The sequence below is a fragment of the Ambystoma mexicanum genome, chromosome 6p (assembly GCF_040938575.1).
Source record: "Ambystoma mexicanum isolate Mex_15411 chromosome 6p, UKY_AmexF1_1, whole genome shotgun sequence".
NCBI classification, from domain to species: Eukaryota; Metazoa; Chordata; class Amphibia; order Caudata; family Ambystomatidae; genus Ambystoma; species Ambystoma mexicanum.
The window spans coordinates 1,543,532,055-1,543,547,659 of record NC_090935.1 but is presented as its reverse complement, the minus strand read 5'-3'; the positions used below and the strand labels follow the sequence as shown (position 1 = coordinate 1,543,547,659).

The window sequence follows — 15,605 nt, the reverse complement described above, 5'->3', positions numbered from 1 at the left end:
GTTGGGAGCTGTCTGATGTCGTTAGGGACTGTGCGGTGCAGTCTGGTTGTTTTTGGGGCAGTGAGGTGCTGTCTGGGTCGTTTTTGGGGGACAGTGAGGTGCTGTCTGGTTGTTGTAGGGACTGTGAGGTGCAGTTAGGTGATGTCTGTTGTGTTTGGGGCAGTAAGGGCTGTTTGGTGTTTGTAGGGATGGTGAGGTGTTGTTTGGTTGTTTTCTGTTGTATTTAGGGACAGTGCGGTGGTGTTTGGTTGTTTGAGGGGCACATTCGAGTGCGCCCTGGGTGTTTTAGAGTTAAGTTAGGTGCTGTTGTTTTTGGGGACAGTGCTGTATGGTTGTTTTGGGGACAGTGGGGTGCCTTTTGGCGGGCAGTGAGGTGCTGTCCGTGTCATTTTTGGGGGCAGTGTGGTGCTGTCTAGTTGGTTTCTGGTGTGTTTTGGGGGTTTTAGGGCACTGAGGTGGTGTTTGTTGGGACCGTGAGGTGCGGTCTGGCGGTGTTCTGGTGTGTTAGGGACAGTCAGGTGCTGTTTGGGTGTTTTAGGGGCAGTGAGGTGCTGTCTGGTTGTTGTAGGGGCAGTTGGGAGCTGTCTGGTGTTGTTGGGACTGTGAGATGCAGTCTGGTTGTTTAGGGGCAGTGAGGTGCTGTCTAGTGTTTGTAATAGGGATAGTGAGGTGTTTTCTGGATGCTGTCCACATGCTGGTAGGTGGGGTAGCGAGGTGTTGTGTTGGCTTTAGGTTATTGAGGTGCAGTCTGGTGTTTTAAGGGACTGTGGGGTGCAGTTGGTGTGTTTGGGACAGTGAGGTGCTGTCTGGGTCATTTCTGGGGACAGTGAGGTGCTGTCTGGTTGTGTTAGGGGCAGTAAGGTGATGTCTGGTCATTTTCGGGGGCAGTTAGGAGCTGCTGGTATTCTGGGGATAGTGAGGTGTTGTGGGTTGTTTTAGGGGCAGTGAGGTGCTGCCTGGGTGTAGAGGGGCACAGGGCGCTAGGCAGTTAGGCGCTGTTTGGTGCTTTTAGGGACAGTCAGGTGCTGTTGGTTGTCGGTTGGGCAGCGAGGTGCTGTTGTTGATTTAAGGTTTATTTAGGTGCTGTATAGGGCCTGGTTAGGAATAGTTAGTGTTGTTATGGCGGTACTAAGGGGTTTTTAGATGATATCTATGTTTTGGGTAAGGGCAGTTAGGTGCTGTCTGGTCATACAAGGGGCTGCCAGAGCCTGTTTCTAGGTTAAGGGGCAGCCAGATGATGTTTGGCCATAAGTTTATTTTTGAGTCCAGCTGTGTGTTGTCAAAATTCACAGTTTATGGGTGAGAAGTGTGGTGTGGTACAAGGGCTCAGCTGGGAGCTGTTCGGAGATGTTAAGAGCCATTTAGTTCGGAACATTTATTGCCGGGGTTCATCCATCCTCATGGTGGGTGATGTCATGGGGGTTGTGATGTGTCAGTGCAAGGGAGGGAGACATATGTCATGACCTGTTCTGGCCCGATTATGGCTATTAGTATTGGGTTGGTTAAGAGAGGGACATACATGTCATAATCTGTGTGGGATTGATTATTGCTAGGTGTGTTGTATTGGTTGAAGAGAAGGACATATGTCATAATCTGTGTGGGATTGATTAAGGCTATGAGTGTGGTGGTGAAGGGTGGTGATGTCACTAACATTCTAGGTGGAATGTTGATGTGGTGATGTCACTGGGACTCTAGGTGGAATGTTGGTGAGGTTTGGTGTGGAAGGTTCTACTGATGGCAGTTGGACCTAACATACTGGACCAGATGGATGTCCCAGTGCTTTCTCTACTTATGATCTTAAAGAATAAACTTACATGTAACTAATTACCTTCTGGAGTTCCATGATTGAGAAGGAGTCTTAGATTATATCACAGGAGTAGTTCTTGTGTCCTTAAAACACTTGTGTATAGGCGCATTACAAATAACATATCATATCATATCCTCTGAACTCAAAAGGCACACAAGGAACCTTGCAACCTTTATCATGGCCTCTTGCAATTAACCTTTTCACCCATTGACCTATTCAATACATTCTTTCTCCCCAACCTACAATACATTCACCAACATACAAGCAGAAACAGTTTGGCCATATCTCACACTCGGCACTCTTCACTTTGCCAGCCATTCCACCACTGCTTGGCAAAACGTGTTACTGCACACAATGCAAAACACAACCTGGGCAGCCCTATCGTAACCCAAACCACAGATGTCCTGAGCCAACTCAACTAGAATCTCACTAGAACCCAGACAAGAGGGTACTTTCGATCTGCTTGAAGAAACACCTCAAGTTTTGCTTCTTGTTCTCTCAAACTCCTACTCGCCTTTTCAGAACTAAGTGCTAGGAGGCTGTACACGGGCAGATGTTACACTATGCAAGACCCAGTCATTTCATTGTATTACTTCTCCAAATTCCCTTCTCCTACATGCACATGAGGTCGTATGGGTGTGTAGTGGTCAGTTTCCACTATTGGTCATATCTGATGCAATGATGTAGGGTATGGAGTTTCTTATTACTCAAAACTCTAACATTCATGGCACTGGTAATTAACTTGCTTGTTATGTGCTTCATGATCACGCATTGTATTTCTGAGCAGAACGTGTAGAAATGTGCAAACTAAGGTTCTTCCCATTCCTTTACCAAACATGTTCCAGCTCAGTGCTGACCCATCCACATACTATTCTTACCAAGTAAACAGGGTTGCTCATATGCAGGTCTGCCAAAATCCTGAGGAAAGACCCATTTATTAAGGACCATCTTCGAGATTCCAGGATCCAGCAAGTCTGATCCTAGATATGCCTGCTGTTTTCAGCTGGTCACATACCCTGCGTGTATAGAACAGTTAGGCACAAGCCTCACCCCTGCAAGAAGAATGGCTGAACACATGTGCAATACACAAGCAGCCTAGCAAAATTAGCCAACTCGTTTTCGTCAGTCAGAACTTGTACATTTGTCATCCGCACATATGAGGCAGCAATATTTACTCTAGTCACATTGGTACAGATTAGTGCACACGTTCTTTGTAGGTATTCTTTTCGTTATGGAGCATTGTAAAAGGCACATGTAAAAATCACGTGTGCATGCTTATTACGTTCGGGCATATTTTCCTTGATTTGTACAGCAGATCAGGGACACAGAGTAGAATTACCTCTTTCTCTACACCCAACTGCTACGCCATACTAACCTGCCTGCGTTACCGCTAGTATCTGATTTTGATGCTGGCAGTACTGCATTGGATTCCTATGGAGTTCCCTAGAAATCCCCTGTAAATACTGCCTGCCGTGCGTAAATAGCAGGCAGCACTTGAACAATTTGTATTTCGAAGTGCAAAAAGGAGTAATGTAAAATTTGCTATTGCTCCTTATTTTTTAGTTTCGTAGTGCAAATGATGAAAATTGCATGACTGGCATCTTTGTGAACTTAAGTGCACATGTAATGGGTCTCCTCTGTGCAATTTACCGAGTCTAAGAAAATGACCTTTCTATTCACATCAAATGGAAGCCATGTAGGACCTCATGTCGGCATCCAAGATGCTATATCTTCCATGAACCTCTAGATCTGCTGCTTGAGCTGACCGCATAACTTTATTTGCCAGGTTTGAGCTTCATCTTCTAAACATTTGCTAATTAGACAAATTATCATTTATATGAAAAATGTATAGAAGATTGGTTATATGTTACCAAAATAAATGTGTTTTCTCTCTCACATAGGCAAACAGATGGATACGTAACAAAGAAAGTAAAAATGGTTTAAAGGTGATCAAGCTCACAGATTCTGGTTTCTTGAGAACACTTGAAAATGCAATTCGCCTTGGAATGCCCGTTTTACTAGAAGAGGTTGGTACTTAACATAAATTAAATATCCATATATGACTACTCTATGGCACTCTTTCTCACATATTCTCTGTTTACCTCTCTCTTCCTCTTTATCTTCTTCTCTTTTTATCCATCCCTCTCTCTATTTCTCTTTCATTCTCTTCCATTTCCTACGTTCTCTCGTTCTTTAGTTTTATCTCTTGTTTCTCCGTCTGTCTCTCTCGTCTCTCAAGTAATAGGACAATACGAAATACCCTTGTCCTGCCAACAGTTTTGAAATAAAACGCCGAAGGACCTGTGTGATGTCAGAACTAGTGAGCTTTCTACTCTGAAGACGTGTCTGATTTAGAACAGTGTTTTCCATTGGCGCAGTCGCATTCAAATAACTTGGTCATTTGTCCATTATTATGCCAACATACATTACTCTTGTTCATTCCTCTTGGCCCCTTACTTTCCCAACCAGTAAGGTGCAGAATGAGACATGTTTTCTTTTGGCATAAAAAGGCTGCAGATTTTATTTTCACACACATAATAAAACACAGCCAACATCTGTGAAAATAGCTCCGTAGGTGCGGCGACTGCTCCGTGTCCAAAACCTGCTTTCCCCTTTTCCCAACACAGTCCATAGTAGGCACAACTCCCCCAACCCTTCGTGCCTGAGACCCGCCTGCCCCTGCAGGTGTTCCTGGGCTGGGAGGGCACCGTTTGTTCCGAGGGAGCTGAGCCTCTCATTGTTACCACCAGACGCCCCCGCTGTTTAGGCTCCAAAGAGGCACTGGTCCGAGAAGAGCGAAGACCCTTCCGGCTTTCCCATGGCTCATTCGGAGTCTGTCTCTTGTCACTGGATGCCAAAACACTGCCATGCCGTCCGGCGACGTCTGCGGCCAGGCCTTGCCGTAGCTGTCCCTTTTGCAGGGTGGGTGGGCGGAAAACGAAAAACTCCTTTCTGCTGCGGCGGGTGACGTCCTTCTGCCGGAGGGGCTGGATACTTCTTGCCCCCGGCCGCACACCGCTTATATGGGGCTTAGCCCGCCCCCTTCCTTTGTTCGCCCTTTGCAGGCTTTTCCAGCGCTTTGGCGTGTTTCTCATTGTTCTACCCCCTTACCCAGGGGTAGGGAAGATAGGAGGACCCTGCCCAAGTTATCAGGGTGCCTCCTCCATTTTCGGGTTTTCTTCGTCGTCACCTTCAAATGCTTTGTAAATCGGGCCATAGTAGAGTTGCCTTGTTAAAAAAAAAAAAAAAAAGCCTCGTTCGATCTTTTCCCGCTGTGGCTCTTTTCATCTACAGCACCTCACTCAAATTGTTTGCACATGGTTGCTTACTGTGTGCATTTCTGGGCTCAGCATACATTTTGCTCCTCGACAGCTCATTCGGTGTGTTGCTCCTCTTTTGTTATGGTCTCTCACTCTGCTTCTTTCCACCTTTAATTCAAGATGCCTCGTCCATCGCTCTTTTTCAATTAAGCCAATGTCGTCCCCACTCCTGTCCCTTGCACCTCCCACTGCAATCAGGGCATTGATGACCTGCAGCCACACACAGGACTGACGCAGCCATGATCACCTAGGGCCTCATTTAGAGTTTGCACAGTGCTGTAAAATATAGAGAGAATTCAAGCAAACTTTGTAGCATTTTTGCAGTAAATAAATGGCTGTATTGTTTTGCCACATTTCGCCGGCTACTATATAGATCAAAGTGCAGAAGCTGCTGCAGCCTACACTCCTCTCTTCCTGCCTTTTTGGACAGTCACACATTTACAGGCTATGGGCAGGCAAGAAGGTGAACCAGCATCTCCTGGGAGAGTGGACAGCTGCAGAGTTACCCAAAGCACTGAACCTAAGGTATCTTGGAGTGGGTTGACTGCATGGTCCCATTTGATCAGAATGTATTTAGGCAGAATCCTGGCCTTTCTGTAAGCACAGTTAGTAAATCGCTGTGGTGGGCACGTTATGATTGTCTGGCAAGCATACAGATAAGACAAGCAGGGGGAGTTATCCTATCAGCCTCGGGGCTAAGTAAATAGGAAGGCAGCAGCGGGTAGCGTAATTTACAAGATCAGTACTAAAGAGAGGGTGCATATACAACAAGCCCAAGAGAACTGGAATGAATGCGATTAGGAAAAACCCTGTTGAAGCGCCCGGAAGAGAGAAACGGGACAGAATTTAGCAGCAGTGCAGGCACGTGCAATGGCTAGACATTGAGGATTAGGAGGGAACGTTATTCTGACAGCTTGCCAAAGATATGGCAACATTATTCATTTCGCCTCTGTCATCCAAATGTCCCAAATCTGACACAGACATATACATATGTATATGAGGGATTTAATGAAGAAAACTGGCAAGGTAGTGAGTGGTCTTTGGCATTAATATGCGGTGTACATTTTTCAAAGTAACAAAGACTATTAAAATGGAAAATTGCGGTATTATCTTAGCCGCAAGGTCGGACTGGGCCATAAAATGGTCTCGGGCACCAATGAAACAGTGGCCCACGGTTGCAAATGGCTATTAATTCCTTTTGTGACACTGTTTGAATAGTACCCAAGGGGGAGGTTTTAAATAAAATGTGATGTAAATTGTGCATTTTAAAGAATATTTATTCAGCAATACTGGTCAAAACTACTAACCACATAGTGAAATAGCTCATCAAATGGGCCCACAATGGTCAAAAAGTGGCCCACTTTGACCCGAAAAATTGACCCACACTAGCATTTTGCATTTTTGGTTCGGCCACGGGCCTGCTGCCCTATAGGCCAGTCCGAGTCTGCTTAGATGTTGCAAAAGCCTACTTTACAGTCACTAATATGTCTAACAGGCATTGATGTGTAGGTTTATTTGCTTAGCATTGCAATTATGTCAACCTGCACGTTCGGACCACAGAGGATTGGAAAGCGAAACGTACCTAGACCCGATCTTAAAAGGCAGAATTCACACATTGATTTGACCTAGAATACAATGTTTGTTTAGAGGCAAATAGCAAAGTTAGCTTGTCAAAGAAATTAAACTCTTTTCCACAACTGCTCCAGACCATTTCTCCTAATTTAGTCCATGTAGTTATCTGCATAATATATATCCCAGTCTTTTTTCTGAAAGAGGCTTTTTTACAAACCTTTTCAATATATTCCTAAAAATCTTTACTTGTACATGTTATGTTATGTTATGTTATGTTACTTTGCATTTGTATAGCGCCGTATCTACCATTGATATAGTCTGAAGGCGCTGGTAGGTTGAACGCCCTTGGGAACCGAAGTTCAAGTCAGTAGAGAGAGTAGAGAGAGTCAAAGGTGCGTGTGAGCACCAGATATATGTGTGCAGCTGGTGTGGCATTCGTGTAATAGCTGCTTCCTAGCGGTAGGTGTGGTGGTTGAGAGATCAAGGGTATGTGTTCGTTCTGGCAGGATTTATCCAGACCGATTGTGGCTGAGTTAGGCCTGAGGAGAACGCCTGGCTGGGGGATGTGTAACCAGCAGTGTTTAGTTAGAGTGATGTGGAGTATGCGGCAGATGTTGGTATGAGAACAGCTATACGGAATGGTGTCATAGTATCTCGGTGTTCTAGTTGAATGGTGGTGTAAAGAAGAGAGTATGCGTGGTGATGTGATATGATGGGTTACAAGCTCTTTCGAACGTTCCATGCACTCCAAACCATTCCTATGTTCTATGCGCTCCCATCTGTTCCTTGCACTCCAGTCCGCTCCGCACACTCAGTCCGCTCCGCACACTCTAATCCGTTCCACGCACTTGAATCTGTTCCATGTACTCCGATCCGTTCTGTGTATTTCTAAGTTGTTTTATGCACTCCAAGTATTTCACTCGTATCATCCACATACTTCCCGAACTTTTCACATATTACACCAGTACCTTCTGCATACTTCATGTGTTCCATCCACATACGTCACACGTTCCAACCAAATACGTTACCCGTTCCATCCCCATAGGTCAACCGTTCTATTCACATACATCACTAATTTTATCCATATACGTCACCCATTCCGATCCACATACTTCACCCATTCTGTCCGCTCTACGCACTCATCTGCTCTACAAGCTCTACGCACTCATCCGCTCTACGCACTCATCTGCTCTGCGCGCTCATGCGCTCTACGAACTCACGTGCTCTTGCGCGCCCCTCCGCTCTCACGCACCCTCCGCCCTTACACACTCATCTAAACCATCCGGCACTCCGCTAGACCCTTGCCCGCCCACTGCCCTCAAAGAAATGTTCGCTTCTACCTGCGCAGGAGAACACGCAAGATCCATCATAAATGACTCACTTTCGTCGGGTATCTTTCCCGATGCATTTAAAACAGTTCATGTCAAGCCTGTAATAAAAAAACCTTCCCTCGACCCTCACAAGCCCAAAATCTACTGCCCCATCTCAAACACCAGGTTCCTTGCCAAACTCATTGACCGAACTGCATACTCCCAACTAAATTCCTTTGTCGAAGTCAGCAATCTCCTAGACCCCGCACAATCAGGTTTCAGAGCTCGACATGGAACTGAAACCACCCTAACCTCAATCTGGGATGACCTTAAAATCACGGCAGACTCTGCAGGATGTGCCGCATTAATCCTTCTTGACCTATCCGCCGCCTTCGACACAATCAATCACTCAATCCTCCATGACCACCTCCACTCCCTAGGAATTCGTGGAACCGCTCTTAAACCGCTCTCACCAACCCAACAAGCTTCATTCCTCAAAGATAGGTACCAAATAACGCCATTCTCCACCTACTCCTCCCAAGCCCGACCTGTCGACACGGGAGTTCCACAAGGAGCTTGCCTATCTGCCCTCCTGTTCAATCTCTACTTGATCACCCTTCCACCAATAATTCGTTCACACAACATCCTGTGTTACATCTATGCTGATGACACTCAACTAATTCTAAAACTCCTGGACTCAAAACCCAACTGCCAACCTGACCTCGCCTCCTGGACATAGAGCTCTGGATGACCCAAAGCCACCTCTTGTTAAACCCCTCCAAAAGTGAAATCATGGTTTGTGGCAACTCCAAACTTCTTCCGCACCCACTACCCTGGCCATCTGCCATGGGCAACTCACCGACTCCCTCTAACTCAGTAAAAAACCTTAGATGCACCCTTGACTCTGACCTAACACTCTCGCGCCAAGTCAACAACGTCTCAAAGTCCTGCCACTATCACCTTAAAACTCTTAGGCGCATCTTTCCATATCTCTCCTTTCCCAACAGACTCTCCGCGGTCCAATCAATTGTTATATCTAGTCTGGACTACGCTAACCCCCTCTACCTCGGAGTCCACGCCTACCAACTGAATAAACTTCAAAGAGCACAAAAACGCTGCAGCCAAACTGCTACTAGCGCTTGGCCCGAGAGACCACATCTCCCCAGCCCTTAAAACTCTGCACTGGCTTCCAGTGGCCTGAAGGGTGACTTTCAAAACCTTATGCATCTCTCATAGAGCATTGCATAAAACCGCACCTCAATATCTTCAAGATAAGCTAAAACCCTACCACCCTCCACGTACTCTAAGATCAAGCTCAGCCGGCCTCCTAGTCATACCTAAAACAAACTCAGTTAGGTTAGGCGGATCATCATTCTCAGCCTTGGCACCCACGCTGCGGCATGCACTCCCACCCCACATCCACCTAACTGAAGACCTAATTTCTTCCTGCAAACTACTGAAAACTTGGCTCTTCCCCTAAAACCAACCAGTACGCAAACTAACCCAAACCGAATAACAGCATCTCAATGACACCAACCCAACAAACTACTAGAGCTTGAATAACAATAAGACAAATAACAATACAACATCAAGATCCATGCGAGAAATCGACAACTAATAACCGCTAATATAAACTAAAAGGACAAACAGAATAGAACGAGTAAAGTAGCTCAAAGCAGTGAAATGAAAAAAAATAAAAAATCGTACGAAAGCAGTAATGAGGTTGAAATTAATGAAATGGATATAACGAATGCAATGGACAAAATGAACAAAATGGGCGAATGAATAAAGAGAAGAGGTTGGAAAGATGAATACAAGAGACTGATGAGTACACAGACAGATGACACCGACTGTATGAGTGCATGGCATAAATGGAAAGTACAGAATAGACGATTCAAGTACTTGAGACGGGTGTAGTGCATGAAACAGATAGAGAGCACGGAACGGATCCAGTGCATATGACAAGTGACATGGTCGGAATCGATAATGCATGATGAATGAACGAAGTAAATGGAGCGGATGAAATCGTTAGAATGGATGAAGCACGTAGAACAGATGAGTGCGCTGAGCAGATGAACGCGCTGAGCAGATGTGTCTGTAGATCGGATGAGTTTATAGAACAGATGAGTATGTTGAGCAGATGAGTGTGTTGAGCGGATGGGGTGTAGAGGGGATGAGTGTCTTGAGCGGAAGAGTGTGTAGAGCGGATGAGTGCGTAAGTGCGGAGGAGTATGTAGAACGCAGGAGTACATGGAAGCAGATGAATGTGCAGAGCAGTCGAGTGTGTAGAGCGGATGAGTGTGTAAGTGCGGAGGAGAGTGTAGAACGCAGGAATGCATGGAGCAGACGAATGTGCAGAGCGTATCTTGTATAGAGCGGGTGAGTGTATAGAGCGGGTGAGTGTATAGAGCGGATGAATGCCTATGAGCGAATGACTTTGTAGAACAGACGAATGCAAACAGCAGATGAGTGCGTGGAAAAACGAGTGCATACAGCGGATGAGTGCGTGGAGCGGATGGGTGCGTGGAGCGGATGGGTGCGTGGAGCGGATGGGTGCGCTGAGCGGATGGGTGCGCAGAACGTGATGGGTGTGCAGAGCGGAAGAGTGCGCAGAGCAGAAGTGTGCAGAGCGGAGGAATGTGTAGAGTGGAGGAATGTGTAAGAACAGAGGAGTGTGTAGAGTGGATGAATGCGTAGAACAGACTAGTGGATAGAACGGACGAGTGTTGCGCGGTGTTCGCAGGCGGTGGGGTGGCCGGTATGGGGGGAGGGTTGCCTGGTGGATGTAAGAGAGCCACTTTGGTGGTTAGCACATTTGTTCTTTTGAGAGCCATGGCGTAAAAGTGGAGAGAGAGTGAGTCGCACAGTGATTGTGAGGGTTCGGAACGGTGGTAGTGCATGTCGGTTTGGTGAATTCGGTGATGATTTTGTGAAGTTCTTTGCTGGGGTTTTTGCAGTTAAGGATTCGGGAGTTGTAGTGGGCTTTTTTTGCTTTCCAGATTTCGGCCTTGTACTGATGAAGGTGTCGGGCCAAGGTGGCTCTGCTCTCTTGGGTTTTGACTTTCTGCCATTTGTGTTCCAAGTATTTATATAGTTGTTTAGTCGTCTTCAAATCGGGTGTGAACCATCAGGGAACAGGCTACGGAGGGCTGATGGTTTGCAAGAGGGTGTGAGCCGCATTAGTGAGGTGTTGAGCCATGAGTCAAAGGTGTCAGGGGTTATTTGTTTCTTGAGTTGGCAGGTAGGTGGAGGAGACTGGAGGAGTGCGTCGGCTAGGTCAGGAATGATTATTAATTTTTTCCAGCATTTGTGTAGATTCAGAGGTTCAGGTTTGAGTACGGGAAGCGGGTCGGGTGAACGAATGGCGAAAGAAACAATGAAGTGATCAGACCAGATGATAGGGGTGGGGGTTTTAGATGCATCCGGTTGTGGGAGCTAAAGATGGCGTCAAGAGTGTGTCCTTTATAGTAAGTCGGGCTGTTTATGTGGAGTTGGAGGTTAATCGCGTCTACACCGTCAACCAGAGAGTGTGTCATAGGGTTGGTGAGGATGTCAAGCCATATGTTGAAATCTCCAAGAAGGGTGAGGTTGGGATGGTTTAGTTGAAGAGTGGCAATAGAGTCGCAGAGGTTGTTTGAGAATTGTCTATCGTAGCCAGGGGGTCTGTAGATGTTGTATAATAAATGCTTAATACATGCTTCAGTTAAAATCCTCTAATGTTAGAGAATGTACAATAGATACAATAGTTTACTGCTGCAATTCACACATAACACAGGCATGGACAATTATAGACCAATTCACAAGCCAGAGATGTTCACAATATTTACACAGCAATGCCGATCACTGACATTTTCCAAACTGACCAATGAGATTTAAATATGCAAGAAAGGAATAATAATTGTAATATAATGATCTGACGTTGGTAGTCCAATAGCTAAAGGGTCATATTAAGGGATCGTTGGCCACTGTTCTTAAGTGTGATGACAACTGTAGTGTGAGGCAGGACCACCCATGATTCTACTGATATAATGTACTGTGTTGGCCAGAAAGCAATCCCTAAGAGCACATCTCAGTTATAGTGCCAGGATTCTATTACTCATTAGGCCTACTCTGTTTACTCTTGCTGGCTGACTGGGGGCCACATTGAGAAGTGGAAGTGGTAAAGTACGGTGGGATGTGTGAAGACAGTTTGGCAGAGGGCTATGGTGAACTAATATTTCACTCAACGCTTTTGGAATATTACCTGGTGGATGACTGGAGGGTTCTGCATTGAATACTTTTCCCTGAAGGTGCCGACATTGATTCACATTGCCTGAGTGAGCAGTTTAAAACACCAGTACAGCACGTGAGCGTGCACACAGTAAAGTGCAGTGGCAAGTGTGAAGACAGTTTGGCAGTTTTTGAAGGCTTGAGGATTGGCCGGGTAAGTGCCTTCTAAATATTATCTGTCACATGCTATGCCAGCTACAGGCCGCAGATACAAATTAAGAAGTGCAGCCTGGGCCGCTCGTAGCAGAGTATTGGCAACCTATGGAGAGCGCAGGAAAATGGTAAAAGTATGTCTCAAACGCTGTGAAGATATTGAGACCAATAATGAGGCAAAAGATAAGGGGGTTCCTCAGCCTTAAAACATAGTGCAAGGTAAAATGAAAATGACAGCTTTCCTTAAACCTCATACCCCTGATATGACTGATTTTGCTCAAGACAAGGCGGAAAATGAAGAAAACATGCAGCATAATGCTGTGGAAAATGTCCTTCTGAATCCGATTGACAATACTTATTTGCTTAATCTATGTCTATTACAGAGGGATTCATTGGGAACCTAATTTAGTGCGGATTGCTGAGCGTTCATACACCAACCACATTGCTAACCGCTGATGATTCTATACATTCTTTGGATTCGTTGGCAGAGGAACAGTTGGAATCTGAGTCCCTCATCATCCAAAAGGCGCTTTTTTCTCTTTGTAATAACCTATCTAAGGAACAGCAAGTCGTTAAGTCTGGTCTTGTTCAATGAGTTCATGTGGTTATTTCTGGTGGCACGCTGGAAGAATATGACGAACAAAGGGCCAATGATGTGCATCCTGTGCTCGAAGAAAACCCACTAGCCACATCCTTGCCGGCAAAATAATATGAGTGCTCACATGAGTACGGTTGTGACTAATCAAGCTAATGACTCCATAGTGGAGATCGGCCAGACACCAGATAGCCATGCTCAGGTGGGCAACTGTTCTACCAACAGAAAGAGCAGCTGGCATAGAAAATGAAAATTGGGTATCAAGGGAGAACAAACAAATTTGGCTGGGCCCTGTAATAATGGGCAAAAAAAGGATTCGAGATTAAATCAGTCTTTGGCAAGAACATCTGCTTCTGATCTTGACTGTATTGAAACACCTAATGATTTCATTCTCTTACCAGTACCTCCTCAGATGTGAATCATAAGCAAGAGGCCTGTAAATTACAACTTGGCTCTCTGGATGCTTGGCTGGTTGCCCCAGGCCAGGTTCCAAATCCACTGATGTGCTACACAAGCTTTGTGCTTTGTCAGTGACTGGGAACGGCAGAGAAGGAGACTTGAATCAGGGTTGCTTTAATATCCTTAAATTAATCAATCAAGCTCAAGACAAAAGCCCTCTGTCATTCTCAGACAATAATGGGTTGCATAATCATTTATGCAAAAGTCTTAAAATTATAGAACTTTTTGGTGACTTATCTAGTCCATTTTTAAATCACAGCAATGTTTTACAGGTGCTACACTGTGTACAACAGCTACGCAACATAACAACTAATGAAATTTCTTTGGTGGAAATCTCAACTTCAGACGTCTTCTGACAGCTTCTGACATCAAAGCCAATTGGTCATTTATACATCTTATCTCACCAGTAATAGTAGATCTAATAATCTTTCATACAGAAGCCTTTCATCGTATGGGCTTTGAAGTAATGAAAAGTCCTGTAATTATTCTTACTGCACCTTTATGTGTGGAAACGCAATATTTGAAAAATCAACCTTCCAAATCTATGTTGGATATATTTATTTATTGTGCATTGTTAGGCCCTTATACAGTAAGTCAATTCTCCAAATATAGTCATAAGCACCCCTCTGAGAACACGGCTAAATGACATGAGCTAAAGTGTGGCTGCAGACTCTCGAGTGGGTACCTTCCCAAAGAACAGGTCATTTAGCCGTGTTCTTTCTCACAGAGGGGCACCTATGACTATGTTTTGATTGTTTAAGGGACTTAGGTTTAGAAACCCTCCGTTTCCTAGGGTCATCCAGCCGTGGACCCCTTGCTCACCGTGCTCAGAGAGGCACAGCTCCACCTCACTAAGTCAATTTTGTTTCACAGCGCCCAGGGCAACAGGGAGGGAACATGGGAATGAAAACAATGAATATGTCACAGGTTTCCCCTTTTCTCACCTGTTTTCTCTGTTTTGTGGAGTCCTTTGTCGGGGTTTTCTTTTGAGCAGTTTGGGTCTTGTACAAGCCCATTCGGCCGTCTTCGGATTCCAGGATTCGATCAGCTTCTTCGTCCGGGATCTAGGAAACTCCAGGAAGCTTGGAATGGAGACAGCACACGGAGGCGGTCTGCGCGGAACGCGGAAGAGACAGGATCAAGGAAGGTAGTAGGAAAGGAGAAGGAGGAAGGTATGGGGACCAGGAAGCAACACAGTTCAGGAGTACGAACTACGGAGCACTTCAGGCCACAGCTATCGGTAGCGTTGAGACGCGCGGAACTGCAGGGGAGTGGCTAATTTATAAAACGTGCTGCATAGGATGTAAAGGTCGATAGACTGCGTTCTGTGTATACGGCCATGCTGGGTGTACTACAGCGAGTAACCCCCGACGTGCCAGGGACCAGGAAGACCAGAAGGGGCGTGATCGATGGATCATGACAGAATACAGTAGAAGATAAAGACAAACCTACTATGCTTTGTGAGTATTCAGGACGTGCAAGTGCAGCGAGAAGAGGGGAAGTGACGGTGGGGTCTAAGTGCTGGAATGTCCATGCCTGTGGGTGAGCAGCAGATGAAGTGCATAGTATGGTAAGTGCTATGCGGCCTGGATCCGCATCGGGTAGAAAGTGCAAGCCTACCGGATTGAGGCTGGTGGGTGCCCAGACAAGTACTGTGGGGTAGGCAGAGGATAGGCTGATTGGATATGGGAGGCCAGGTCCCAGAAGGATACATAAGGGCCATGGTCACCAATCACAGCGACTGTGAGATTAGCAGAGGAGGAAAGGAGGGAAGGAGGAGGTGAAGAGGAAAGTCTTGAGGAGATTCTGCAGTTTGAGGAAGTCCTGCTCAAGACAAAGAGAAAGGGACAGGCTGTTCCATAAGAGGGAGACAGCTGAAGAAAGTGATCGGCCTCCGGCCCTCTATTTAGCAAAACGCTTTACACACACAGAGCTGGTGCCAGAGGAGGTCTAGCGGGAGAATATTTATTAAGAGAAAGTTGCAGACAGCGTGGTCCCAGGCTGCAGACAGCCTTGTGGGATTTAAATGTAATCCATGCCGCAACCGGGAGCCAGTGAAGAGTTTTTACACCGGGAATATCCTTGGTTCGATCGGAATTAGCTGTAGTCCCAAAAGAACT

At 45.8% G+C, this 15,605-nt stretch overlaps 1 protein-coding gene across 1 annotated transcript in view; it reads left to right on the top strand.

Moving 5' to 3' along the window:
• The window catches only part of DNAH6 (dynein axonemal heavy chain 6), a 3,423,448-nt gene that overhangs the window by 2,863,417 nt on the left and 544,426 nt on the right, over positions 1–15,605 (top strand). The window contains exon 56 of the mRNA XM_069626424.1: positions 3,709–3,834. Coding sequence (XP_069482525.1) covers positions 3,709–3,834 — 126 coding nt within the window. The remainder of the gene's footprint in view (positions 1–3,708; positions 3,835–15,605) is intronic.